The following is a 27,736-nucleotide window of genomic DNA, read 5'->3' as shown; positions in this document are numbered from 1 at the left end:
GATGAGACTTTGTAGAAAGCAGCTGGTCTGAGTGATGTGATCAGAGTGCAGTAGATAATGTCTGACAGCAGTTTGATTCTGTTTTGTTCTTCACTCATCACCTACCTGACAGCTGACACCTCACACCTGTTTCTCTCCTGCAGGTCAGCTGGGAGGAGATGGACAGGATGGAGGGAAGGAGGATGGATCTGTTGGACTGATTGTTGGTTTGGTAGTTTCTGCTGTGCTTCTTGTTGCTGCTGTTGTTTGTGTTTTGATCTACAAAACACGTAAACGACAGAAGCAGGGTTCATACTAGCCTCCAGTTGAACTTCAGTCTGTTTGAAAGGTTTCAGTTTTTTCCAGCTGTTTCAGCTTCTCAGAGGTGACACTGAGCACTCAGGATAAAGACAGTTGTGGTTTTCTAATCATGAAACATGTGCAGAGTCAAATGTCACACATGTCATTAAGAATTGCCAAAAAAAGATTCATAATTATTTTTATATTTTCTTTTTCTTTGGTGTCAGATGTCGACAAACAATCCAGGAAACATTTAAACGTACATCATAGCGTCTCGACCTCCTGCTGAGCTAACGTCTCTTTAACTTTTACTTTAACCTTTTACTTTTACTGAGACTCAAACTCTTTCATGGCATTTTTAATTTCTCTTTGATATTTGGGCTGATTGGGACCTGATGAATGTGAAAACAAAGAATTACCAGATTTTTTTTTAATCTAATTTTTGTTTCTAAGAAAAATGGGATCCACATATGAGGACATTTATTTTAAATTTCATAGAACAGTGTCAGTATAACGTCCTCGTACGTGGATATCAGGTCCCTGTAGAGTAAAATTCTGTATTTTGGTCTAGACGACCCAAAATGTGATGTCCACATGTGTGGATGTGTTACAGGCCCAGCTGTAGAGGGCGCAGCCAGATTACGATCCTGTAAAACAGGTGAGAGAGTGAACACAGGAACCACGCTGATGTTCGCCTGCTCAGTCTTACCAGAACCACGAGCTCACAACTCAGTCTCACAGCACTCTACTCTACTGTCCAGAGTGAAATGACCTCCCCTGTAATACCAAACCTCATTATACCAGCAAAGTGAAACATGCACAATCGCCTCCATATATCACACCACTTAACTCACAGTTGTGACCACAGATTTGTGTGGATCACAGACGCCAGGTCCTAGGAGGTTAATATCAAACTACCTGCTGCTTCTCTCATGTTTGTATCAGAGGAGCTTCTGATTATTACAGCTTTAAGCACTGAACGCACTTCTTAACTTTGTTATTGTTCTTTAATATATTTACTTTTAATGCACGTTACAATAGTGGATGAGGTTTCATGTTTATTTTTTTAATGTAACTTTGTGACCTGTTGACTCAGTTCAGCTGTTTTCAGGGACTTTCTGTTTCTCGTGTTTTTACTGTAAAAGTGCCTTCAGATGGTTGTTGTTTCCTGCTGCTTCATGAATAATTCTGCAGTGAAACTGAATCTGAGCTGGACCCAAACAAACCTCACTGAGCTGATGTGTAAACTGGATCTAAGCAAGAATCAAACTGCATTAAAAACCTGACAGAAAACCTGCTCACTGACTTTCTCTCACTTTGACTCTGAAACTGTAACGAGAGACAACATTTAGACATTAACTGTCATTATATAACAAGTTTGTACAGCTGTAGTCTCTTGATGCTACGAACAGAAAACAAAAAATAAATAACTTGGTCATAAAAAGGTGTCGGTGTAACTGGCTCAACCAGGACTTTGCACGAGGGCTCAGACAGCTGTGTTCATGGTCGTACCTCAGTATTTACAGAGTCAGTGACCAATCTAGGACTGGTTCTATGTTCCCACCAGGAAAAGAAAACGACTCACGTTTTCCATCAGACATCTTTGTGAAACCCACAGAAGCACACGAGAAGATCAAGTGAGACCAAAGTTTATTGAACCTGCAGAGAAACCAGATCACTGCTGTGGAGACGACAGCACACTTAGAAATAACATAAATAACAGCAAAGTTACTGAAGACATGAAAACATGGATTACATCTACAATTTAGTTACATAACATTTATTATTGTTTATGTATAAATTACGTCTTGGTCATGCTTTTATTCTGAAAGGCCTGATGAAGAAAATTTTTCTTTTTTATATAAAAAATTTAAAAACTAAATTAAGAAAGTTAAATTTTTCCAGCTTCTTTATAAAAGAAAATAACAAAAACTCTCCATTTGAACTTTCTGCCCTCAGAGGTTGTGTGAGGTTTCTTTCATGAGGAGAACAAACAGAATATAAACCAGTGTGTTTACAGTGAATGTGTCAGGTCTGAGCTGCTGTGTGGACCAGTTAGAGAGCAGCAGCTGGATCCCAGTGGTTGGACTGGTGGACGACTTCAGTGAGGAGTAGATGACATTTGGCTCTGGTAGAAACTCTGCACACACAAACACACAGGAGGAGAATATAAGCACAAAGCAGAGCCTCTCTGTTCTCTTTATATACAGCAAAGCATCAGGACATGTCAGTGAACGCATCACAGTTACAATAATGTAACTTATTGAACTTTGACACATTTTGTGCAGGTGTGTCAGATCACAGCATCTGCAGAGACACAATCTTGTTTTGATACATTTTAACTGCAGGATGAAAAATAAACTGATTAAATAACATCAAATTGCTCCATCTTAACAGGTTACTGGCACCAGAATATTTAGTGGAACTGGTGCTTGTGTCCCAGTCAGTGTGTACATCCTGAGATGCTGCAGCCACAAACCTGTTCACTGTTCCCAGCTCACACTTAAAGACGACTGAATGTTTGCTGTGAGGACTCCTCGATCCTGGGACGACCTGCCTGAAGAAATCTGGCTCGCCTCATCAGTGTCGTCTTTTAAATCCTTGTTAAAGTCTTGTTCATATCGTAAGGCTTTTTTTTTTAATCCGGTTGTTCAGTGATGACGCGACGAATCCTACTTCTGGGTCTAAAGTAGTCTGCGTTTAATATGGCTTTTGTGTTGTTAACATGTTTAATGTTATGTATTTTCTTCTATTTGATCTCAAAAAGCTCCTAAAACAGTCAGTGATCCCTGTTGACCTCCCTCGGCTTTTATTACCGCTAATCATTTATTTAAGCTCAGTTTTTAAAACCTTAGGATGTAACTACAGCCCAGCCCATGCAGCAGTATATGAATGACTAACCTCGTATTGTGGATGGATTATCTCAGTTGTTCTCCTGGCTGAAGTTTGGTCCTTTTACAGCATCCTGCCATGCGATTACATTTGTTCCTGACCACCGACAACACTCACGGTAACTTTTATCGAGTGGAAAAAAAGTTAGCTTGTTTATATTATGCTAGCATAGCTGTGTCGCTAGCGGTCACGTAGCACATCATTATATACCAGCTAGCCCAACTTCAGTAACCCTACAAACGTCACTGCTGTTTAGTTTTCTGTCTTCATTTATGCTGGAAGTGATAGCAGAGCTGTACGTTTTAATTTGTTTCCAAAACCCCGCAGTCAGGACATGCTATATTGTATTTAGATAGAAGCTAGCGAGCTAACGCCCTGCTAACTTCTAACTCCGTTAAATGTCATAAATTCCGTTTTCATGGATGCCTGGATGTTAAACTCAATTGTTACACCTGGTAGAGCAGAACGCTGATCATTTTATTAAAGATGAAAGACTTTAGACAGTTTTTCAACTCTCAGTAATGCCATAGTGATCGTTTGATATATGGACCTGCAGCGGAGTTTAAGCCCAGACACGGCTAGTGACGTCAGACTGAACAACCGGATTGTATTTTATGTTTTCAAATTTAGATAGTATTTGGATAGATACTGCCCCCTTGTGGTCATCCTACAAACAAAGTAGCATGCAGAAGCTGCATGTTGCATATAATGATGTGATGAGAATCCTTTGCAGGTTACACTTTTAAGAAAGTTAATGTTCAATTTTAGAGAACGACTGGATGGTTCGAGTAACAGTATAATTTTAGCACTTACAGATCCGACAGTGAGTGGTTCCCGTTACTCATCCAGTCTGAGAAAGCACTGGTTGAAGTGTTTGTGTATTTATTGATTTCTTTTAAGTAATTGTGTTTTATGTATTCCTGCCCGTGTACTGCCCTGTATGACCCTGCACATTGTGCTGGCTCTGGATCCAATGTGTAACTGACGCCACCAACATTAACAGAACACTTACATTAGAGCCTCTTACTGTGTGTTTTATTTGGATTTGCAGCAATCAGAATAAGAGAAACTGTATTAGCCCCAGATGAATATTGAGTTAAAAAAAATTAATAGATAAAGGGGCCGCGAGTCATACTTGAACCTGGGCCGGTCGCTCCCAGCCGTGCAATATGACTACATGCTCATCCAACTGAGCTAAACCTGTGCCTGTCTGCGCTAAAGCACCAAAATTGGAGAAGGCATAGCCTAACATATGAAACCAGAAATGTCCGCTGTGTATTCTATTTATTTCAACACAGTAACTGTATTCTGATTACTATCTATTTAAATGTAACTGTAATAGAATACAGTTACTCATATTTGTATTTTAAATGTGGAACGCCGGTACATGTATTCTGTTACTGTTGTTGGTTTAGTTCTTTGTTGCACTGCAGCATGTGACAGTAATTAAAAGCTGCACTTTAGTGCCTAAAAGCCCACATGGACACACGATGTCATGTGCACCTATCAGGCGATCAGTCCACAGAGAGACAGATGTTACGTGTAGTTTTAGATATCTGACATTTAAATCGTGCATAAATGATCAGTATTCAGGTTCAGATGTACTTAATTGTAAAATAGTTTTACATCAGATTGCTTCATATTTGTTTGTGGCACCTGAGAGTCCTCAAAAGTTACACACAAATCATTGCACACATTTCTAAATCTTTGTTTACGCTTATGAATAATATCATACTCCTTTGCAATTCTTCTGAGGTAAATTCTCTCCATACTTTCTCATTGTTTTCTCTCAGCCTTTCAGCTCCACTTTTCTGGGTGAGCGCACAGCAAAGGTAGAGAAGGGGCCGGTCACATTAAGACAGTTGATTATGCAATACAGTGTCAGAAATGAAAATCAACAAATGGGCTGCTGCCATTGCTTGCACGGCTGGGCTGCCACGATTTGTCGACTAGTCACGATTACGTCGACTATCAAAATCGTCGACGACTGATTTAATAGTCGACGCGTCGTTTGAAGCTTTGTAAGATCGCAAAAGACGCAGGAATAATAGCAGGATTTAAGAGTGTAATAACGGACTGAAACAGAAGATGGCAGCACTGCATGTACAAGGATGCCAGCTGCCGTTAAACCCCGAAGAAGAAGAAGCAGCTGTGTCCCAGAATTCATAGCGCGGCCCAGCTTAGTTTCCAACAATGGCGGTAGCTAGTTAGTTTTAATATTACTCTTATTATTCTTTCTGGGTCACAAAATAAACGTTTAACATATTTTCAGGCGAGAATGTAGCTGTGTAAACCTCAAATATCAGCTCAGTTTATCAGGACACCACATATTTTCAAAAGCGCTCCGACATTTTCGGAGACGTCTGTTACCCACTAGCTCGATAGCTAGCCGGGGGCTAGGTCACTAGCACGGTGAGAACACCGGACTCCAGGCAAATTGTTTTCAAACCCACCGCCGTCTTTCGCGACTCAGGTTAAATATATATGAGTCACTTAGATAAATTAAAAATGTTGTTGTTTGGCTTTTTTTTTTTTTTAGTATTTTATTTGTTCCTGAGTAAATCAGTTTGTCTGAGATTAAAGTTATAGTTTTTACACAGCTGAATAAACGTCAAGCAGACAGCTGATTATCAGAAGTGTGAGATGCTGGAGAATATACTCCGGTGTCCTGTTATATTTTAGATAGCAAGGAGTTTATTAAACTTCACCGAAACAATCTGCAAATTTCATTAAAATTGAATAAACTATCATCTTGTCTTTATTTTTAGTTAGCACCTTAAAAGCTTAAAGCTGTAAGCTAATGATAGTTATATAAGAGCAGATGCTGCTGGTGCAATAAGCTGTAGTTTTACGTCCAGTGGATGATGATCTGATTAGTCGACTAATCGCATAAATAATCGGTGACTAGTCGACTATCAAAATAATCGTTTGTGGCAGCCCTAGTGCGCAGTGAAAATAACTGGTTTGTTAGATTACCACATAACAAAAAAACCCTCAATTCTTAGGAAATAGATTCATTTCTTTGTACTAAAAGAAGATCAGTTGTACCTTTCAGCCTCTCTTCTCTTTGGTGATATTCATCCGTATCAGCTGACATCTTCTGTTCTCACTGCTGAGCAGACTGCAGCTCATCACTCTCTGCACAAGAAAAGCCACAAAAAATCAATCAGGTTGGAAAAAACAACCAAAAAGAAGAGTTTCATTAATAATGAGGTCTTTATTTCCTGTGTAGAATTGCAAAGATATTTCTTGGAAAATAACTGGCAGAAGGTCTCAGCAGCGCTGTGGGCCACTGTGGATATTGTGGACAAACTCACGACCATATTTGTTGTTAGCGCCACAAGAATTAGGAAACACACACTTTGCCAAAAACTACAAAACAGAGCTATATATTTGCTGTATATATTGTCTCATGCTATTTGCACACCATCAAGTAAGATCCCAGAATCAGGTCTGAAGAACAGTCAGGAGATCAGGGGTCAGTTATGACTATACATGTGTGATATGCATGAGTAAGCAATAGTGTCCTCCAAAGATCAAATGACATCCACCTCTGATTCATTAAGTTCAACACAGCATAATTAGACACATTCAAACACACGGAAACACATAAAGACTCATGCATCATCATCGACTGGAAGCTTGGTGATTTGATTACAGAAAGTATCCTTGCCCAGTGGGCCGATGTTTTTATGGGCCGATGGATTTTTTTTTTTTTTTTTTTTTTTAGGAAGGGTATATATAATGAAAGGTGTTGGATTGGCCAATTGGTCATGATCGACTCTGGGCTGGACCAATTACAGCCGAGGAGGCCGGATGGACCCTCCCCCTTGTTTAGCAATCACGTTTTCGCGCATTGCATGCCGGGAACTAGTGGCAAAACAATCCAAGTACCGCATCAAATGCAAGCATTTGCAGCACCGCAAAACGTTCATTCTCCGGTTCCAATACCTTCTTGCTTTTTCTTTGGCGCACAAAAAAGGTATGTACAAAACAAAAGGAGAACAATGCCGGTCCGTACAAAGACAGACTCGACGAAAAGACAAAGAAAAGATGCGAGGAAAAATCAAAGGAGTGAAAGGGTCAGACCCTTACGAGCACACAGAGTGGACAAAAGACGTTAGCGTGCTGCCCAACTTTCACCACGCTCAGATTTATAATTATACGGTTCTTGGAGTGAGTGCATACACTCATGAAGTTTAGTAACTTCAGGTCACTGCAACAAGCCCAGGTACAGTTTACCGACGGATGGGTGCAGGACCTTGAAATGCACCGTGTAGAACGAAAGACCATCGTACGAACAAAGGTAAGTTTACCAGTCTCACAAATCGTCGTCATAAATACACATTCGTTAACCGTTTATTAATATAACCTTTGAGCTCAACGGTAATTAATTAGTAGTGGAAATAATCTCTGGTAGCATCACAGAAATGTAGCAGTGACAATAATATTGTATGTTGTAATCGTACTGGGCAATTAGTGATACAAAACAACTGTTTTATTCTGTGAATAAAAGTATATGTTTTTGTCAATGTACCATAATAACAGAAGCGAAACGTAATATTGTGTCAGGACAATTCACTATTTATGCACAATAAATAAAGGAGCATAGCGCGACAATTTCTGTTCAGCGCCAGACTTGCTTGTAACCTATATCACCAATTATGTTATGAAAAATGACGTATTAACTACTACAAAACTCTGACCTTTGTGGGAATGCTTGGAGCAGACTAACATGTGAGCTGGAGTGTTCTGAGACGTTATATTTGGTATATCCAGACCATCCGTCGGCTCTTACTTCGGAAACATGGCTTAAAAAATTTCTCTTCAACGACGTAATTCGAAAAAAAAAAACGATCTCTTTACCCGTCGGCTTCCCGTGGCTGACATCATGTTAATAATACAGCAGCTTCTTGCCATTTTTTGGGTTTCTTTTTATCGCTGTGTAACTGAGTTCAATTGAAAGCCTGCGTGAGCTAGTACCTCTTGCCACAAGTTCCCAGAATCCTTTGCGGTTTTACCCCTGAATGACGTCACATTTTCAATCTTTATCCTGGTGGGCCGGTCTCTAGTCAAAATGCCCGGGCCGATTTTTTGTCCCAGTCCAGCCTTGGACAAGATAGTGAATGTAAGTTTCATCAGCGTGTGAACTCTAGAAGGAAAGCACTTAGATGGAGACAATTTATTGATTCATATATAAACAAGTAGGTCCAGGCTCCAAGATCAAGTTTAGGCCCACCGATCAACAGAAACACAGTCCAACATCAGAACACAGAAACAAAAAGGTGGAAAAGAAACATTGAAGTATGAAGGACTGATCCTGGCTAACTCCTGGTCTCACTACACAACTGAAGTACAGATTATTTCATGAGCTTTTCCTCTTTTGAACAATAATGTAGTGAAAGATGAGCGTGCTGATGGAGGAGGCTGTTGGACTGACGGAGCACAGAGCTGCTGGATGGTTAACACAGCAGAATGTCACACAAACTATGAAATCATTAACTTCATAAAGTTTAAATATAAAAGGAATAGAATGCCTTTATTGCCACTATACAGAAGTACAATGAGATACAGAGCATCTCCTACTCAGTGCAAACATGTAGAGGCGGGGTGGGGGCTGCACAGTTTCTGCAGCACTATAGTGGATGGATGATGGTAGAGGCTCCTATGGACCCAGCAGGGTGACAACAACACCCCATCAAAGGGACAAAGACACTGAGCAGCGTGCAAAGAAGCCCACTCACTATAAACATCATGTAAGAAATAAGAACTACAATGGGATCATTGATGGAGCTGGACTGTTGTCAGAGTGCAGCTTAGAGGAGATTCGGAGTAAGGTTTCCTTTGACATGTGAACATTTAATAATGTTCTCTATCCAAATTCAAACTGTTTAACTTATGAATGTTATAAAGTAAATAAACATCTTGTAAATAAGCACAGTTACAATATTATATGATGTATTATTTGTCCCCCTTAGGGAAATTTGTTGTGGACTCAAGTACTGCCACAAATGCTGCCTTCACAGAGTCAATAAACATTAAAGAAATAAGAAAGAAATAGATGCTTTTTTAAAAAAAAATTTTTTATTATCTATAATTACAAAGATACTTGTTAGTATATACTCATATTGCAAATAACTCTAAAAACTGTTATTTAAAAGCTTGATTGCTGTTGTAAAAAAGGAATTATTAAAGTAATTCAGATGCATTTTGGGACTCTGTATCTTCAAGAAAGAAAAAAGCTCAAACTGACAGAACTCTGTACCTGTGTGATTACAGACCAATCATCTTGTCTTGAGTCCTCCCAGTTGCACAAGACGTGGCGGCTCAAATTTTGCCTGCTCAGAGAGATCACATACCACGGTCATACCTTATGATGCTCCACAGCCTTCTGCTAGGGCTGATCGATATAATGATATATATCAGATGACGATATAGAAACATCTATTGTTTCATATTACACGCTATCGTTTGTTTTGTGGTGCAGCAAAATAAACTGTTTGCTGCAATATTTTTTCATGGTTTTGATGGTCACTGTAGTGGCTATATTAATTTCTTACATTTCTCTCTTTCTCTTATATTTAAAATAACCACACTACGGACAAGCCACTGTTATTACACGTTGTCAGTAGCAACAACGACGGTAAGCCCAGCTTGTGGCTCCACTCTCCGCTTGTTTATTTTCCACATAAACCTTTCACAATAAAGCTGAATATCCTGTTGAGACTGTTTAAAATAAACTAAATGAATGATGACAAACAGAAAGACCAGTCAAAGCAAATCCAGGAACTTATTTCTAAAATTTGTGATATATATCGTTGTCGGGATGATAAATGTCTTATGTCAGGATATGAGATTTTGGTCATATCGCACAGCCCTACCTTCTGCTTTTATTCCACTATATTGAAATGCAATGTTTGCATGTGTGCTCCATGCCGTTTATTTAAAAGCTTTTGTTACTTAGTATTCTGCTGATAAATTGTATAATTATAACTTAGCTACCCAGCAATATATATATATATATATATATATATATATATATATATATATATATATATATATATATATATATATATATATATATATATATTTTGCCTATATATATATATTGCCTATATATATATATATATATATATATATAGGCAATGCTGGACAATACTTCCCACCCACTCCATGACGTGCTGGCCAGTCACAGAAGCACCTTCAGTGCGAGACTGAGATTACCCATAATGCACCACTGAATAACACAGAAATCGTTTCTCCCTGAGGCTCTATCTCTGTACAACTCCTCCATCTAATACACAGCACACGCTCTACAGAGAAAATAACAAAGTTTTACAGTTTACAGTCAATCATATATATTTAACCTCTGTAATATTCTGAATATTTATTATTTAGCTATTTGTATATATTAGAGCTTTTTTTATTTTGTAACTTTGTAATATATTGTATTATTGAATTTAGTTCAGTCTGTTATTGTTACTGTTTTTGAGCAGCTGTAATAATTTCCTTAGAGATTAATAAAATATTCTGATTCTGATTTTCCATTACAATCGAGTTCCACCTAGTGTGCATGGGTTCGTTGTGGCAAAGTGGCCATGCTTCCCGTGACAAACACCACAACAACCATGGACGCTGAGGCGACGATATAACTGCTGCTCAGTCTGTGGCTTTAAGGAAGACTTGGGGACCACAGTGCTCGTTTCAGGGTCTCAGCTTTGATTTTGCGTGACAAGACAAACGTGACTCGTCAAGTGCTGCCGCTGACTAGTTGTAGGTGCCATGCAATCTGTTGATGTCACAGAACAGAACCCTGGCAGAATAGGTAGGGATGGGTATCGAAAACCGGTTCTTGTTGAGAACCGGTTCCCACTGTTTCAATTCCTTGGAATCGTTTGCCATTTTTGCAAACGATTCCCTTATCGATTCCAGTCGCCCCGAATGACGTCACCACGTTGCGGAGCGTCATTTACCTGGCAGGAAACACGGCGCCTAAGCGGCTCAAACGCTCAAAAGTTTGATTATACTTTATGAGAACCGATGACAACAGGGCAACTTGCAAAGTAGATATTTCATTTAAGGGAGGAAACACTACGAATATGCAAAAGCATTTGCTCACAAAACACGCGATGACACGCGTTTTTAATTCCGCTCCGGACTCGTGACTCTCAACCCAGCAGCAGCGCTAACGTTTGCACGTCCTCTCCCGTTAATGCGGCAGGTAAATAATCAACTAACAGTGCATATTATGTTAGCGCACTCTGCCTTATTACAAGACCTGCCATTACTGTACATGTAGGTGACCATGATGAGAGAGACAGACAGAGTCTGGCTGGCGCTCGCTGGTAGTTGTCGCTGCAGTCTACCGGTAGCGTCTCCTTTCAGGCCAGGATAGACTAATGTCACCGAGCAGTGACTGAGTTTGTGGTCAAAGGCTTGCACCCATTTGCCACAGCAGATGCCCCCGATTTTTGGTAAGTGAATGTGTTTAATTGTAGGCAGGGACATTACTGGATATTCTTGTGTAATTGCCACAGAACAATTTATGTTATACTTTGTTATTGCTACAGAAGAATGTTGCAGCTTTAAGGCAGGGATGACTCCTGGAGTTGCTTTCTCACTGCATATGCTTTATTTCACAATCAGATCGATTCGATAACAAAAACATACAGCAGCTCCTCTCCTACTCCTAGCCCTTCGCTGCGGTGGAAAAAAGAACGACTTCAATCCCCTTCAAGGAACATAGTACAAAATAGTTTTCCTGATACACCAATGGGGCGTTCAATGCCATCTTGTAAATATGATTACTCTGGCAGAGTAACAGTTCAAATGAAAAATACACCAGAACAAACAAGCAAACAAAAAAAGAAGTGTGGGGTACCTTTGAACCAATGAACAAAGTATAACAATTTATACTTTTTAACATAACCCGACCCCGTCAATATGTGATATGTCTCACAAGAATATTTATTTTATTATTTTACATTTACAATTTTTTTTTCCTGGGGACCCTGTGACACCCCATTGAAGAGCCGTAGGCTGGATCTCTCAAGATCTCACTGTTGGGTTTGTAAGGCCATGTTACTCCTAAATTTCTATCTTGTTCAAAGAGAAGATATAAAACAAAGCTCTGAGCTAATCGACCTTAGTGTTCTCCTTTTTTAAAAAAAAAAGAGAATCGATAAAGAATCGAATCGTTAAACAGAATCGAAAATGGAATCGGAATCGTTAAAATCTTATCAATACCCATCCCTAAGAATAGGTACTAAAAAAAACTGGGTACCAAGTACTATGACCTAATGGAAACCCCTGAAAACCATGGCAAGCTGACCCGAGTAGGCGCTAAAGGGGCAAAGGAAAACAGTGGGGAAAGGACAATGAGTGAATTAACAAGCTACTAGATAAAAGACAAAAAACTCACAAAACACATGTTTTTATATGTGAATAAACAGAAATGTGTTAAAACATGAATGTAAATAAAATATAAATATCAATTATAACTTAAGAGTTTACTATAATAAGGTACACGCCTGGCACATCATACACAGTAACCTGCCTAGACAACTTATGTTGATGTCTTCTAATGTAGCAGAAGATGTATTCATGCACAAGGCAGAGAAATTTTTGCCTCTGTCACAGAGTGGACAGCAGAGCTGTTGTTTTTGTTTGTTTGTTTAACTATTATTAAGTGTGCAGCATATTCAGCAAAAATGTAGCATTTAAGCTAGCTTGATTTAGACTTCTGTGGGAAATTATTTCCTAACTCACGTTGTAACCATTAGTAGTTCACATTATCCAGGAAGTGCAAGTCAGGTTATGTCAAAGGTTTATAGTGTTGTTTCAGGTGTTGTGCCACAAAGTGATTTCCAATGTTTCTCTGTTTTTCTTATGTCTAATATATTGGCTTATAGTGGTATGTTTTGGTAAATAAACTGTAATGAACAGGATTTGTGAAGGGGTTATATATAAAGACATGACTTGTTTTTGAAGTGTCTTTATAACAGCACAATTGTTACAGTCCTTTTGATCACTTAAAATATGCTTACAGAACTGTGATGTTATATTTCTTAGCTAGATCTCTCTGGAAAGCCATATTTTTTTATGTCCATCAGACTTCAATCATATAACATAGCGAGCCTTATCATGAAATTACATGAAATTACCACAGTGTAAAAAAATCAGATAGGTAAAAAACACTTAACTTTTGAAATATCCATTCTTTTAGATAAATATATAGTCATACATATTAGGATATGACTGATTAGCATGCAGTGTTAAAAACAAATACAAGTAAGGCAGGTGAGGCTTGCACTCAAAACTAGTCTTTGAATATCTGACTTAGAAATAAATATACAACGATTTCACTACAGTGTAATACACAAACTACTGCAGAACAATTTTTATTATTACTATTACCAAATTATCAAAAAGGGCAGTTTTGTCAAGTCCATTGCCACATTCAAGTCCCTTTTTAAGCACCTCCCATAATCGCACACAGTCCCATCGCATTAAAAAGACCGTTCAAAATACTCTAATCTCAGGATCAGCAGAACAAGATACGAGATGGGTCCTGGGAACTCCTGCAGGATCGATGCGGTGCTCTTTACCGGCTTGATCGTGTTGGTATCTGCAGGTGGGATTTGACTTTCATCAAATGTATTTTGAAAACTGCAGCAGCGGTGTAAATACAAGACACTAGCATTATTAGCATTAACGCCTGGGAGTTAGTTTAACTTAGCTTGGCGACGAGATCGAAGAAGCGTTTGCACAAGACTGGGGGTGGGGAGTTGAGATCAAGACAATGTTTGGCTACAACATCGCTTTCCACACCCGTCATTGTGTCTGTAGTAGACATATACTGACCACCCGATCTACTAAAGTTCCTGAGAAGGCCTACTAGCTCCTCATGTCAAAGATGGACGCTGAATCGACACCGGTTAGCCCATTTGACAATCAAGCGATACGTCAAAGTAGAGGAATGGGTATTTGTATCTATGTGCAGAATGACCGGTCAAATAATAGCATAGAGTGGGCGGCATCTGCTCTCCAAAACGAAGAGCAGTGGCCGGCCAAATGCCAAGCTAACTAACAGCTAGCTAGCCGGCGTTAGCTAGCACCACTAGCTAACAGTGGTGATTGTTACTGCTGTCTGGATGATAACGTTAGCATAGCTCTTAAAAGAATAACTTTTTGTCACTGTACATATACAACGAAATTGTGGGTGCTGCACACCAACTGTGCCGGAATATAAATAGTAGACATCAAGACTAAATAACAAAGAGGAGAAATCTGTACAATCAGACTATCATCAGTTAACTGCGGTCTCACCCTGGTTTCATATCATAAAAATGAGATTTTAATCAGGAAAACCTGAAGTCTGTACTTTTAAAATTATGTCAACACGTGTAGTCTCGTACTATGGGCGAAACCACACTTGAAACTATTAGAACTATTAAAACTTGTCCTGTGGAAGCACACCCACAACTACAGGACTGCTTTAGAGCCTGGCTGAATACGCAGTCATTTTTGTCCTACATCAAGTGCTGTGCTCATAACACCACTTATTGATATTAAAGTTTATCAACATATTTTAGTCCACGACGATTTACCTCGACGTACCTCCACTACGCTTGTTATTATTATCGTCTACAATCCTTTGCCATTCAGTGCAGGGTGACATTTGAGACAGTAGGTGGCGCCATTGTCCCTTTTAACCGAGAACCTGCACCTTTACAGTTCTGTCACACAAAGTGGACATGAATGACTACTGATGGCTAAGGCTTACGTTTACACCATTGAGCCCTACACTACAAAATGTGATTGATTTAACACTTTGAAGCCGGATTTAATAAATGTTTGTGCCTGTACAAAATATGATGTGGCAGGGTTGATTGGTTGCTGCTGCAGTAAGCAACAAAGAGTAACCTGAGATTCTGACCTTTCGAGCCAAATACGTTTATATTTAAAAATGGATTCATGGTTTTAATGAATCGATATCGCTGTATTCAAGCTAGAATCGACTTTAATCGGAAAATTGATTATCAAAACCCACCCTTAAGGAAATTACCTCCTAACTCACGTTGTAACCCTCCGTTAGTAGTTTACATTATTCACGAAGTCCAAGTCGGGTAATGTCGAAGGTTTATGGTGTTGTTTCAGGTGTTCTGTCACCTTTCCGATGTTTCTCTTGTGTGTAATATCATTGCTTTTATTGGTATGTTTTGGTAAATAGACTGTAACGATCAGGATTCATGGAGGGGTTATATATAAAAATGGCCTGTTTTTGAAGTGTTTATAACCGCGTAATTGTACCCATATTACAATGACTGCAGTTCTTTTGGCCACTTAAAATACTCTTACAGAACTGTGACGTTATATTTCTTAGCCAGATCTCTCTGGAAATCCCAATTTTATGTCCATAAGACTCCAATCATAACAACCCAAATGATCACACTGAATATAAAACGAACGAACTGCATTTCTTGCAGCATAAGCTCTCTGCAGGCCGCTCCTCTCTCCTGACCGAAGATTATCACTGTAGAACAGCCTTACATGACGTGACACCATTTTGTTCGCACAAGGGCGAGCAGTAACGACGGGAAATACCACAGCGAGAGCCTAACACGGCCATATATATGGGACTTCATCTGCTCTGTAACCAGGCCTGAAACAATCTCCTCAATTTATATGTCTGTGTTTTACTTACCCCAACACGCCGAGGCTGTACAAGTCCCAAATCTTTTTTTCTACATTATCCGTTAACGACCGAGATGAAACCAAACGTTCTTCGTCCCCTAGAGCGGACTAAAAGGAGGGAACGTCACGAAGCAGTAGGCGTTTCACAAGAGTACACAGCTCCTCCTCCTTTTCTTCAGCGTCGCTACACAAACGAGCCAGTATGCTGAATAAAGGCCGCTCACCAGTGTGCGGAGAATATCTGACAATGTCTATAACTGTGGTAATAGTAATATTTTAGTTACATTACTTAAATTTTCAAATAAATTCTTACTTTAGACAACTGAAAGAGTAAAATTATGCAAAGACCTTGATGTAATTATTTTAGCTCCCTGAAACATGTCATTTAAATGAAAACCTTTAATAGAATTAAAACAAATATTCTGAATATAATATGATTCAGATTTGATTGATTATAATTATCCTTTTATGCTGACTGTGTGGTTACTGTGTGATTACTGTGTTTAAACTACAAGTAGATGTGCTACAGACTAAATCGTTGTATTATTTCTGTCCTGGGTTTTAACTGATTAATTCAGATTTAGCAATTTGATGATGCATCCTCCTTAATTGTTAAAAAGTATTGGTGATACAGACCCTTTATTTACTTGGTATAGGATTGATAACAAATCTTGCAGTGCCACATGCCGCTGCCAAGGACGGCATGCTCAGGGTGCAAATCCAGTTTATAGATTATTTTTATTCATCTGTACACTTGTTCTAACAGGTCTAATGGTCAGGTTCACTTGATTCAACCAGCATAAACCACGGACTCATGGTCTCTCTCTGATTGGCTGCTGTAGAAGTAAACAGTTTGACCTTTAACCTCTCTGCTCTGTGTTGTTTCCTCTTCAGACCAGGAAACCATCACAGCTAAATCTGGACAGGATGTCACTCTGCCATGTCGAGCTCCAAACAACAACGGTGACATTGTAGAGTGGAGCAGAACAGGCCCGAGAGATACGTTTGTCTTTGTGTTGAAAAACAAGAAGCCCAACGGAGATGTTCAGGACCCATCCTTTAAGAACCGTGTGGCTCTGCAGGACAAAGATATGAAGGATGGAAATGTGTCTGTGATTCTGTACAATGTGACGGCTGCTGATAATGGAACATATGAGTGTCGCATCATTGAGGCAGGAACAGCCTCATATGCCCTCATCAGCAGCATCACACTGAGTGTTGTTGATCCTCCAGGTGAGTGAGTAGAGTTGAGTGTGTGTGTGATCAGAGGTGAAGCTGCTTCCTGGTTGTTGATGTTTGTTTCTAAAGATGTTGTTGATGAGACTTTGTAGAAAGCAGCTGGTCTGAGTGATGTGATCAGAGTGCAGTAGATAATGTCTGACAGCAGTTTGAAGAGGAAATGGATTCTGTTCTGTTCTTCACTCATCACCTACCTGACAGCTGACACCTCACACCTGTTTCTCACCTGCAGGTCAGACAGGAGGACACACAGAGGATGGAGGGAAGGAGGCAGAAGAGAAGGAAGCAGGAGGGAAGAAGGATGGATCTGTTGGACTGAAAGTTGGTCTTCCAGTTGGGGTTATTGTCGCTGCTGTTGCTGTTGTTGGTGTTTGTTTTTTGATCTACAGAAAACTTAAACAACGTAACTAGGGTACATACGAGCCTCCAGTTGAATGTCAGCCTGTTGGAAATGTCTCAGTGTTTTCCAGCTGATCTGAGACTCCTGCTGTTTCAGAGGTGACACTGAGCACTCAGGGTAAAGCCAGTTGTGGTTTTTCAATCATGTAAGTGAAACAGGAGCAAACTGAAATGTCACACATGCCATCAAGAAGTGGCAAAAAAAGATTTTTATGGGTTTTAAATGTTCTTTTAATTTTAGTCCAGGAAACCTTTTCAGGTTTTATGTTTAAACGTCCATTATAGAGTTGGTTTTTATGGGTAATAGAAAAATAGTTCAGTAAGTTTAGTATTATAAAAGTCTAAACTGCTTACAAAACAAATGTAAGGTTACTAACATCAAACATGTTCTGTTTGTACTGTGAGCTGTAGCTGCTACTTCCTGCTCTCGACCTCCTGCTGAGCTAACGTCTCTTTAACTTTACTTTTAATATCAAACTACCTGCTGCTTCACTTTAAACAGATAAAACACTCATGTTTACATCACAGAAGCTTTTAATATTTACTATATTCAGCTTTAAGCACTGCACACACTTCTTAACTTTGTTATTGCACACTAGTTGTTTATTTTTCTTTCTGCCTTAATAAAAACTTTCTGACTTGTCCAATCAGTTCGTGCAGATTTCAGGGACTTTATGATCAAAATGTTTTACTGTAAAAGTGCCTTCAGGTGGTTGTTGTTGTTGTTGTTTCCTGGTGCTTCATGAATAGACTCAAATTTTCTTTTAAATCAGCTTCAATCAAATAACCATAACCTTCCACCAGGGAGCACTTTAACATACACAGACCTGTCTGTAACCCATTTACTGTCAGTTTTCTTATGGAAATTACTTCACCCGTATGCTTAGACACTCGAACACATTGTACAGTAAGAGTTTATTGGTGCTGTTATTTACTTTTACATGGAAAAATTTTCTATTTAAAAATATATTTAAAAATTCATCTGTAGATATGACTTTATGTGTTAATGTTCAGATATTAAATCATGTTCATTGTATCTCCCAAAGTAAAAGCTTACAGGCAAACATCACATTCATCATCAGTGATTCATTCCTTTCTAAACTGTAAATGAACACAATAAAATACATTTTTCTTCATGTGGTCGTCTGCTCTGAATCACTTTATAAATCTGCATCATGCTTTCATTTCACTCTCATCACTCTTACTGCATGAAAACGTGCTGTGAGCACTTTAGTTTTGACTCTCAGCTCTACCAGCCTGAAGTCATTTACTTCACTGATGAACTTTCTGAAAACAGTCGTCTGTCTGCAGATTCTCTCAGACTGGATGAAGACAGATGTCACAGATGTTCTCTTTATTGCTCCTGACAGATCATCAGACACCAAACTGCACAGTAACTAAGACTCATGTGTGAAAGTGTTCCTGCTGCTTTAAGTCTGTGGCTCACATGAACTTTGTTATCTGCTCTGAAGAGGACTGAAGTGGGTTTGGGTTCACCACAACAACTCACGTTTTCCATCAGACATCTTTGTGAAACCCACAGAAGCACACGAGAAGATCAAGTGAGACCAAAGTTTATTGAACCTGCAGAGAAACCAGATCACTGCTGTGGAGACGACAGCACACTTAGAAATAACATAAATAACAGCAAAGTTACTGAAGACATGAAACTTGGATTACATCTACATTTTAGTTACATAACATTTATTATTGTTTATGTATAATTTGTCTTGGTCATGCTTTTATTCTGAAAGGCCGGGTGAAGAAAAATTCTTTTTTTAATATAAAAAAAATTAAAAACTAAATTAAGAAAGTAAAAGTTTTTCAGCTTCTTTATAAAAGAAAACAATAATAACTCTCCATTTGAACTTTCTGGCCTCAGAGGTTGTGTGAGGTTTCCTTCATGAGGAGAACAAACAGAATATAAACCAGTGTGTTTACAGTGAATGTGTCAGGTCTGAGCTGCTGTGTGGACCAGTTAGAGAGCAGCAGCTGGATCCCAGTGGTTGGACTGGTGGACGACTTCAGTGAGGAGTAGATGACATTTGGCTCTGGTAGAAACTCTGCACACACAAACACACAGGAGGAGAATATAAGCACAAAGCAGAGCCTCTCTGTTCTCTTTATATACAGCAAAGTGAAAGAATGATCCTTTAAAAGTTATTCAGCAGTTCTTGGTGAGTGTTTGGGATATAATATGTCACATGTAACACCTGTGGATGATATCCAACAACTCTGAAGCAGAAATATTTTTTCAGTCACAAGTTAGAGGCCACAATCACTTTTTGGCAGCTTGAAAATTACATATTATCGGTATTAATGTTCTTTCAAAAGTTATTCAGCAGTTATAAAGGACTGTTTGGGCTCCTATGTGTCACATGTAACCCTTCTGGATGATATCCAACAAGTTTGAAGCCGAAATATTGTTTCAGTGACAAGTTATAGGCCACAATCACTATTTGGTAGCGCTAAAATGCCATGTTCTCAGCCGTTATTCTGCACAAACAAGAAAGAGTCATGGTGATACTGGCACAATAGGTCTTTATTGTTTTAACTACTACTCGACAGTCTTATATATGAACAACGCGAGTAGACATACTAAACCTGTAGGCATTAATTATTCCATCGTGATGCGTGTAGTCATTCGTGACTGCGCTACACACTGAAAGCAACCTTCTGATAAGCGTCATAGTTCGGTTACAAGAAACGTTAAAGCTCCATAAATGCATACCTTTGCCTAGTAACAAAGGCATAAATGTGTTTGTTTGGTTTTTTCCCACGTTATATCAGTTGCACGGAAGTAGCTGGCAACGCTGCAGCTTTAAGCAGCTGGACGGCAATCACTTTTTGGCACAACACCGGCAGCTGGTACACTCACTGTGTCGATGTTAGACAGAAACACGAACAACGTCCTCACACTCTGCTGTCCTTTCGGTAGCTAGCTTTGTCTGCTAGCTGCACGGTGGTTTCTAGGATTAGCAGGTTTCTAATAAACCTCACACTGCAGCTGGATAAAGTTGTCAAATCAGCGATCAGCAGCTCCAGTCCTTTCAGTTTACTTGCGATCTAATGTTGGTCAGGAATATGGTGTGTGTGTGTGTGTGTGTGTGGGTGGAGTGGTTGTTTTCTTTAGCCTAGCCAACAACTCATCGGTCCCCCCCCCCCCACTTCCGCTGTTTCCGCGCGTGCACTGCCGGTGTTTACCGATGCTTCTCGACGTCCAGCCGAAAATTACGTGAACTGAATTAAATCGCCTACAACCCAGGGTCATCAGACACAAACACACTACACCTCACGGACGGGTCTTAACCAATCAGATCAACATACGTCATCTGACGATCAGTTTTGTGTATGAACTTTAATAACACCAGAGCACAGAGTCGCTCTCTCACGCCTACCGCGTTGCATCAGCATTACAAAGACTCCTCGGGAGGATTTTAATCCATTCACACAATGACTAAAACAGTGGTTCCAGTGTGGATTTTCCTGCTGTGCGCTTATCTCTTCTCACACGCAACCGCGGAAAACAAAGGTAATTGGTTGTTTTTCATATTTCTAAGACACACTTTCACGAAAGTCTTTACAGACAGGAAACTGTATAACACTTTCCTCTCTGTGTTGTTTTCAAACATTCTCATACCCAGAGTGCATACTAAAAAATACACACACACACTTCTTTTATCCTGAAATATGTATTTTTCACTTTAGTTTTACTGCAGAGTTTAGGGATCTATTTTGGAGCTCAGTGTCATTCATCTGTATTTTCTGCACTTAGTATAAGAGATTGTGCTCAGCAGCAGGTCTGAAGGTCAGTTTTAAAGGATTTAACGACTATAAACCAGACACCAGTGGTCTCTCTCTGATACTCCGATTATCTGCTGTAAAAGTGAACACTTGAACTTTGACCCATTTAACCTCTCTGCTGTGTGGTGTTTCCTCTTTCAGACCAGAAAGTCATCTCAGCTGACTCGGGACACAATGTCACTCTGCCATGTCAAGCTCCAGACAAGGACATCCCCATCCTAGTTGTAGAGTGGAGCAGAGCTGACCTGGAAGATGAATATGTCCTTACTTACCGGGATGGTCAGTTTGATCCTGATGAGCAGCATCCATCTTTTAAGAACCGGGTGGATCTGCAGGACAGATGGATGAAGGATAGAGACGTGTCTTTGATTGTGACAAATGTCACAGCTGTAGACGCTGGAACATACGAGTGTCGTGTTGTCCAGAGAAGAACAAACCGCAGGAAGAGAGCTCATCTGAAGACTGACCCCATCAGCATCATCACACTGAGAGTTGTTGATCCTCCAGGTGAGTGAGTAGAGTTGAGTGTGTGTGTGATCAGAGGTGAAGCTGCTTCCTGGTTGTTGATGTTTGTTTGTAAAGATGTTGTTGATGAGACTTTGTAGAAAGCAGCTGGTCTGAGTGATGTGATCAGAGTGCAGTAGATAATGTCTGACAGCAGTTTGATTCTGTTCTGTTCTTCACTCATCACCTACCTGACAGCTGACACCTCACACCTGTTTCTCACCTGCAGGTCAGACAGGAGGACACACAGAGGATGGAGGGAAGGAGGATGGATCTGTTCTGAAAGTTGGTCTGTCAGTTTCTGCTGTGCTTCTTTTTGCTGCCATTGTTAGTTTTTTGATGTATAGAAAACATGGCAGCAAAAAACATCACCACAGAACTGATTGTAATGAATTGAAGCATGTTTGAAATGCCTCTGAGGTTTTTACTCCTGAATGGAGTAAAAACAGCTTCTCAGTGTTAGGGATGGGTATCGTTTAGGTTTTATCCGATACCGGTGCCAAACCAGTATTTTTGAAACGGTGCCGGTGCTTAAACGGTGCTCGAACCGGTGCTTAAAGACTGGAAAACACAAACTTTGTCCAAAAACCTCTCATGTTCAGCTGTTTTTTGTAAAAAGATAACAATGTTAGCCTTTTCTGCAGCTATGGGGCATATATGGTATCACTCTTGGCTGGAAGCAGTGCTTAAACAATGGAAAAAACACAAACTTTGTCCAAAAACCTCTCATGTTTAACTGTTTTCCACTTTTTCTTTGGTCATTTTAGCCTTTTTGGCCAGGGTGAAGGGAGTATCTGCCATCAAACAAGAAGACAGCCGCATGTAGCTATGATGATGTTTGCTAGTTCACCTTACATGCATTAATGTAGTAACGTGGTTAGCCTACTCAACGTAAATTACACACGAACAACATTAAGCTACTCACGCAGAGAAGAACGGCTGCTGCTGCTGCCATCATCATCCGTCATCATTTCTGCTACACTGGCAGGGCTAGGGGCCAGGACTCTACTCTTCGTGTTTTTGGGGGATGTTGCTCCGGGTCCGATAACTGGCAACCCACCCGCAGTAGATGTGCTCGGTGTGAGGTCTCGCAGCAAGCTATCAAATACGGCGCATTTCTCGGCTTTTAAAAAAAACGCTATGCGTCGCCAGGTGTTTCATCAGATTTGAGGTGTTACCTCCTTTGACAGTATCACAGTATCAGCTTAAAGCACTTGTTGCAGGCTGCTGAGTTTGCATATTTTGCTGTGAAGTACAGACAGACTTTTGACCGCTTCGCCTTGGACATTTTTAATCTGTAGCTCTGCTCTAAAAGAACGTACGTACCTGGGCCCGCCTACTATCCTCGGAAACGTAAAATGATTGGCTAGAATCCAAAGTGTATCACAGCTCAGGAAAAAAAAAGCACCGAAATGTGCGCTGCTTTTCAGTCTGGTTTATGTCTACCGTTTATGTCAGAACCGATGCCATAATGGCACCGGATACCGGTACCCATCCCTACTCAGTGTTGACTGAAATTATCACATTGTGTATTTGGATCTTTGGGAAAGACTTCAACCTGTTCTTTAAGGCACGCTAAAGAACTTAAACTAAGGATTTATTCATCCAAAAAGAAATTTTAAATAATTGCTTAACTTTTCTTTTTTCTTTGGTGCAAAACATCAACGATCTGTCCAGCAAACATTTTCAGATTTAAAGTTTTGAACATTCAATAACAGCATTATTTGTAAAATGTCTGAAAAACAGTCCAAAAAAAACAAAAACCTGTCTGCTCGATGAGCTTCATGAACACCAGCTGGAAATCCTCATATTTTTAAAAAGAATGCTGCGAGGTGGAGCTGTACTTACAGTTTAAATAGTTCAAATTCAGAGTATTCAAAGTTTATTGTATGAAGCTATTATTTATTTATGTTTTTTAAGCACTAATTGCACTGTAAAAGAGCACATCAGCATCTCCTTCTTTAAGCTGCTCCCGTTCACCACAGCGGATCACCTACCTCCATCTCGCTCTGTCTCCAGCATCCTCCTCTGGAACACCACCCCTCTGCATGCCCCCTCTTTTCCTCCTCTCTGACAGCTCCATATTCAACATCTTTGGCCCAGTATATTCCCATTCCCTCCTCTGCACATGTCCAGATCTGCACATTTCTGATCTGTTGATGCTGTTTTTACTCGAGCTCTCCCCATCCACGTCCATCTTTTCACTCCGAAAGTGTGTTTATACCATAAAAAACAAATGCTTTGAGATGACTGTTATTGTTGTTATATAAAACCTATTAAAACTTAAATAAACAAGAAAACTAAGTTCCAACTTTTCTTTTCTGTTTTTTGCAGACCTGAATGTTTACTCAATGTTATATAACTGTCTTGCTTTTGCATCATGAATCCATTGGAAACAGTAATTTGTTTACATGGAAACACGAGAAGTATTAAAAAGTAGAAATCATGAGATATTTCAAAGAATGCTCAAAGATTTAAAAAAAGGACAGTATGATGCATCTTGTTCTCATGTTTTACAGACAACTTGCCTCTCAGTTTCTATTCAGGTACTCGAAGGAAAGTAATCACTTATAAAACATCATTAAGTGACAATAAAATCAGCATTCAAGCTAAATTCATTTGCAGGTTTATACATGTTCCTGCTTTGTGTAGCTGAGCTAGTCTCCATGCCACTTTTAACCTTGACCCTTTCCTCACTCTTCTCCTCCAAACCTTTAAACTGACCCTAATCCCTGAACTGTACCACTGTGCTCCCTTTGAATGACACGTGCTAAACAAAGGACCCTTTTGTTAAATCAAACTCGAGTTTGTGGTGGGAACGTGGCTCAGATGAGTCATTTTGCCACCAAATGTATTTTTACTCTCAATATACAGAAAATATTTTGGTAAATACGCTTTTTAGCTGTCTGCACAGAGTATAAAATAACAAAACAAATTATGTTTTCAAAAATTAAAAACACTCAGCTGCTTTTGAACCCCTCAGTGATGCTACGTCTTCATCCAGGACTTTCAGGACTGCTCTCAAGTAAACTGTTTGTTTGACAGCGGAAATCTCATAGTTTTAGTTATGTTTCTAACTTTTTTAAAATCAAGATTTCGGCCTGTCTGTGCTCATAATGTGTATTTACTTCAGAGATGCAAGCTTCTCACAGGACTAGCAAGTACAGTGGGGCAAAAAGTATTTAGTCACCAACTGTGCAAGTTCTCCCAGTTAAAAAGATGAGAGAGGCCTGTAATTTTCATCATTGGTTTCACCTCAACTACGAGAGACAAAATGAGAAACAAAAAAATCCAGATAATCACATTGTCTGATTTTTAAAGAATGTATTTGCTAATTATGGCAGAAAACAAGTATTTGGTCACCTACAAGCAAGATTTCTGGCTCTCACAGACCTGTAACTTCTTCTGCTCATTATCAGAATAAAAGACACCTGCCCACAACCTCAGACAGTCACACTCCAAACCCCACTATGGACAAGACCAATGAGTTGTCAAAGGACACCAGAAACAAAACTGTAGCCCTGCACCATGCTGGGAAGACTGAATCTGGGAAGACTATTATTAGAAATTGGAAGACATACAAAACCACTGATCTCCCTCAATCTGCTGCTCCACGCAAGATCTCACCCCGTGGGGTAGTGATGGGCAGATGAAGCTTCATGAAGCACTGAAGCTTTTCATCCAATTGGTTCACCCCAGCACAAAGCTTCTTGAAGCTTCATTTGCTCTAGTAGGACACCTACTGGACGTAAAAATATTAGTTGGCATGAATTTGAAGAGTGTGGCCTTTTGCACACAGCCTGTAAATGTCAACAACAAAAGGAGTGTGTAAAACATGTATATTGTAGTGATGCAGTATACTGTGTATATTTATACTGGCAGTATGGAAAATGATTATTTGGAAATGCTTGAAATGGAAATGATCATTTACTGTGAGGTGAGGTGTGGTTGGGGTGTGGACAGTGGTTGTGCTTTTGTAACGTTGAGGTATGGACAGCTACACACTGAGGCTTTGAGCCTCACTCCTGCCTGTTCACATTTTATTCTGTAAAAACTAAATTTTCACTGCTTTTATGACCTTTTTAGTGGGGAGAACATAGCTAGGATTTAATGATTTAACAAATCTTTTGAATCCTTTGTCCTCCACAATGCTAAATGGCTGGGAGTCCTCAATCACCATGGTAACCAGGTCTTCATCTATTTGAGATTGTTCTCCTGAGGAAAGACAATAAAGACAAAGCACAGATATAAATATCACACACGTAACTTATTACAGCTGTATAATATTGTTATATCATTTAGTAACATTACTGCATGCTATATTATCATGGCATTTGATGGCTCACCTGGTCTTGCTCCACAATCGGTGTTCCCCTTATTCTCATGCAAAGCTCTGTAGTGCCTAAGCATGGATGAGGTGTTGTTGTTATATCCCAGCTCCCTGGCACATAGCAAACACTTCACCTTGTACAAAAAGTCAAGACAGCTTAACATAAATTGTATTGCACCATCAGTATTATGAAAATGTAGAAATTTACATACCTTGTTGGGAGGAATAAGATCAAAATGTTCCCACACAGGGGAGGACATCCTCCTCTTCTTAGCTGGCTCCATTCTCTCCTGACTTTCTCTCCTCACTCTCATAAACCTCCAAACTGTCTCCAAACTCTCACTAACCGCAGCTCTCCATCAAACACCCACATTTTGAATGAAGTCTGAGGGTTTATATCGCTGTCATATCTCGCGGCAAAGTTCGAACCACTTCATGAACCAGTCACGTGGTACAGCTGGGCAGCGAGGCTTCAGACGTTATCATTTTCAGCTCCTCCCATAAATGAAGCAAGCCTTTATATATGTATATGTATATATATATATATATATATATATATATATATATATATATATATATATATGTATATATATATATATATATATATATATATATATATATATGTATATATATATATATATATATATATATATATATATATATATATATATATATATATATATATGTATATATATATATATATATATATATACAGTTGTGGTCAAAAGTTTACATACACTTGTAAACAATATAACATAATGGCTCTACCGAGTGTCCCATTATTTCTAAAACTCTGATTTTTCTCTGATAGAGTGATTGGAACAGATACTTCTTTGTCACAAAAAACATTCATGAAGTTTGGTTCTTTAATGACTTTATTATGGGTTAACAGAAAAAAGTGATCACATCTGCTGGGTCAAAAATATACATACAGCAACATGAATTAGCAATTTTGGTGACTTAGAAAGTTGTCAGTGAACTGAGCTTCATAGCATGGCCTCTTAACTTCTTGTGAGTGATTATGAGTGACGACAGCTGGTGACTTCTCTTAGACCAGTTAAATAGGGCTCATTGGATACAAACGCCCACAAATGCTACAATGGGAAAGTCAAAGGAGCTCAGCATGGATCTGAAAAAGTGAATTATTGACTTGAACAAGTCAGGAAAGTCACTTGGGGCCATTTCAAAGCAGCTGCATGTCCCAAGAGCAACAGTGCAAACAATTGTTTGTAAGTATAAAGTGCATGGCACTGTTTCGTCACTGCCAAGATCAGGAAGAAAACGCAAGCTATCACCTGCTGCTGAGAGAAAATTGGTCAGGAGGGTAAAGAGTCAACCAAGAATCACCAAAAGGCAGATCTGCCAAGAATTAGAAGGTGCTGGAATACAGGTGTCATTGTCCACAGTTAAACGTGTTTTGCGTCTCCATGGACTGAGAGGCTGCCGTGCAAGAAGGAAGCCCTTGCTCCAAAAGCGGCACCTTAAGGCTCGACTGAAGTTTGCTGCTGATCACATGGACAAAGATAAGACCTTCTGGAGGAAAGTTCTGTGGTCAGACTAAACAAAAATCGAGCTTTTTGGCCACAATGCCCA

At 39.5% G+C, this 27,736-nt stretch overlaps 2 protein-coding genes and 4 long non-coding RNA genes across 6 annotated transcripts; 3 read left to right on the top strand and 3 right to left on the bottom strand.

The window, feature by feature from the left end:
• Positions 1–911: 911 nt before the first annotated feature.
• LOC113017250 (uncharacterized) lies at positions 912–16,036 on the bottom strand. The gene is made up of 4 exons (XR_013906415.1): positions 15,878–16,036; positions 6,220–6,309; positions 1,865–2,419; positions 912–926 (listed from the first exon to the last, which is right to left on the bottom strand). It is a non-coding gene; the product is annotated as an uncharacterized LOC113017250 (long non-coding RNA).
• LOC145425697 (uncharacterized) lies at positions 10,999–11,870 on the top strand. The gene is made up of 2 exons (XR_013906428.1): positions 10,999–11,392; positions 11,471–11,870. It is a non-coding gene; the product is annotated as an uncharacterized LOC145425697 (long non-coding RNA).
• LOC113017199 (butyrophilin subfamily 2 member A1-like) lies at positions 13,620–17,392 on the top strand. Its single transcript, XM_080298982.1, has 2 exons — positions 13,620–13,804; positions 16,762–17,392. Exons 1-2 carry the CDS (start codon positions 13,735–13,737, stop codon positions 17,106–17,108), a joined length of 417 nt encoding a protein of 138 aa, XP_080155108.1. The 5' UTR covers positions 13,620–13,734; the 3' UTR covers positions 17,109–17,392.
• A 1,671-nt stretch (positions 17,393–19,063) lies between these two features.
• LOC145425694 (uncharacterized) lies at positions 19,064–20,525 on the bottom strand. Its single transcript, XR_013906423.1, has 2 exons — positions 20,384–20,525; positions 19,064–19,568 (listed from the first exon to the last, which is right to left on the bottom strand). It is a non-coding gene; the product is annotated as an uncharacterized LOC145425694 (long non-coding RNA).
• A 377-nt stretch (positions 20,526–20,902) lies between these two features.
• Positions 20,903–24,103, top strand: LOC145425680 (coxsackievirus and adenovirus receptor-like). Its single transcript, XM_080298967.1, has 3 exons — positions 20,903–21,037; positions 21,451–21,816; positions 22,043–24,103. The coding sequence occupies exons 1-3, from the start codon at positions 20,959–20,961 to the stop codon at positions 22,219–22,221; spliced, it is 624 nt and encodes a 207-aa protein (XP_080155093.1). The 5' UTR covers positions 20,903–20,958; the 3' UTR covers positions 22,222–24,103.
• A 1,736-nt stretch (positions 24,104–25,839) lies between these two features.
• Positions 25,840–26,277, bottom strand: LOC145425709 (uncharacterized). Its single transcript, XR_013906441.1, has 2 exons — positions 26,160–26,277; positions 25,840–26,028 (listed from the first exon to the last, which is right to left on the bottom strand). It is a non-coding gene; the product is annotated as an uncharacterized LOC145425709 (long non-coding RNA).
• Between the last annotated feature and the right edge of the window lie 1,459 nt (positions 26,278–27,736).

The sequence above is a fragment of the Astatotilapia calliptera genome, chromosome 3 (genome assembly GCF_964374335.1).
Source record: "Astatotilapia calliptera chromosome 3, fAstCal68.1, whole genome shotgun sequence".
Taxonomy (NCBI): domain Eukaryota; kingdom Metazoa; phylum Chordata; class Actinopteri; order Cichliformes; family Cichlidae; genus Astatotilapia; species Astatotilapia calliptera.
The sequence above is the reverse complement of the archived record's forward strand: the minus strand, read 5'-3'. Positions and strand labels throughout refer to the sequence as shown.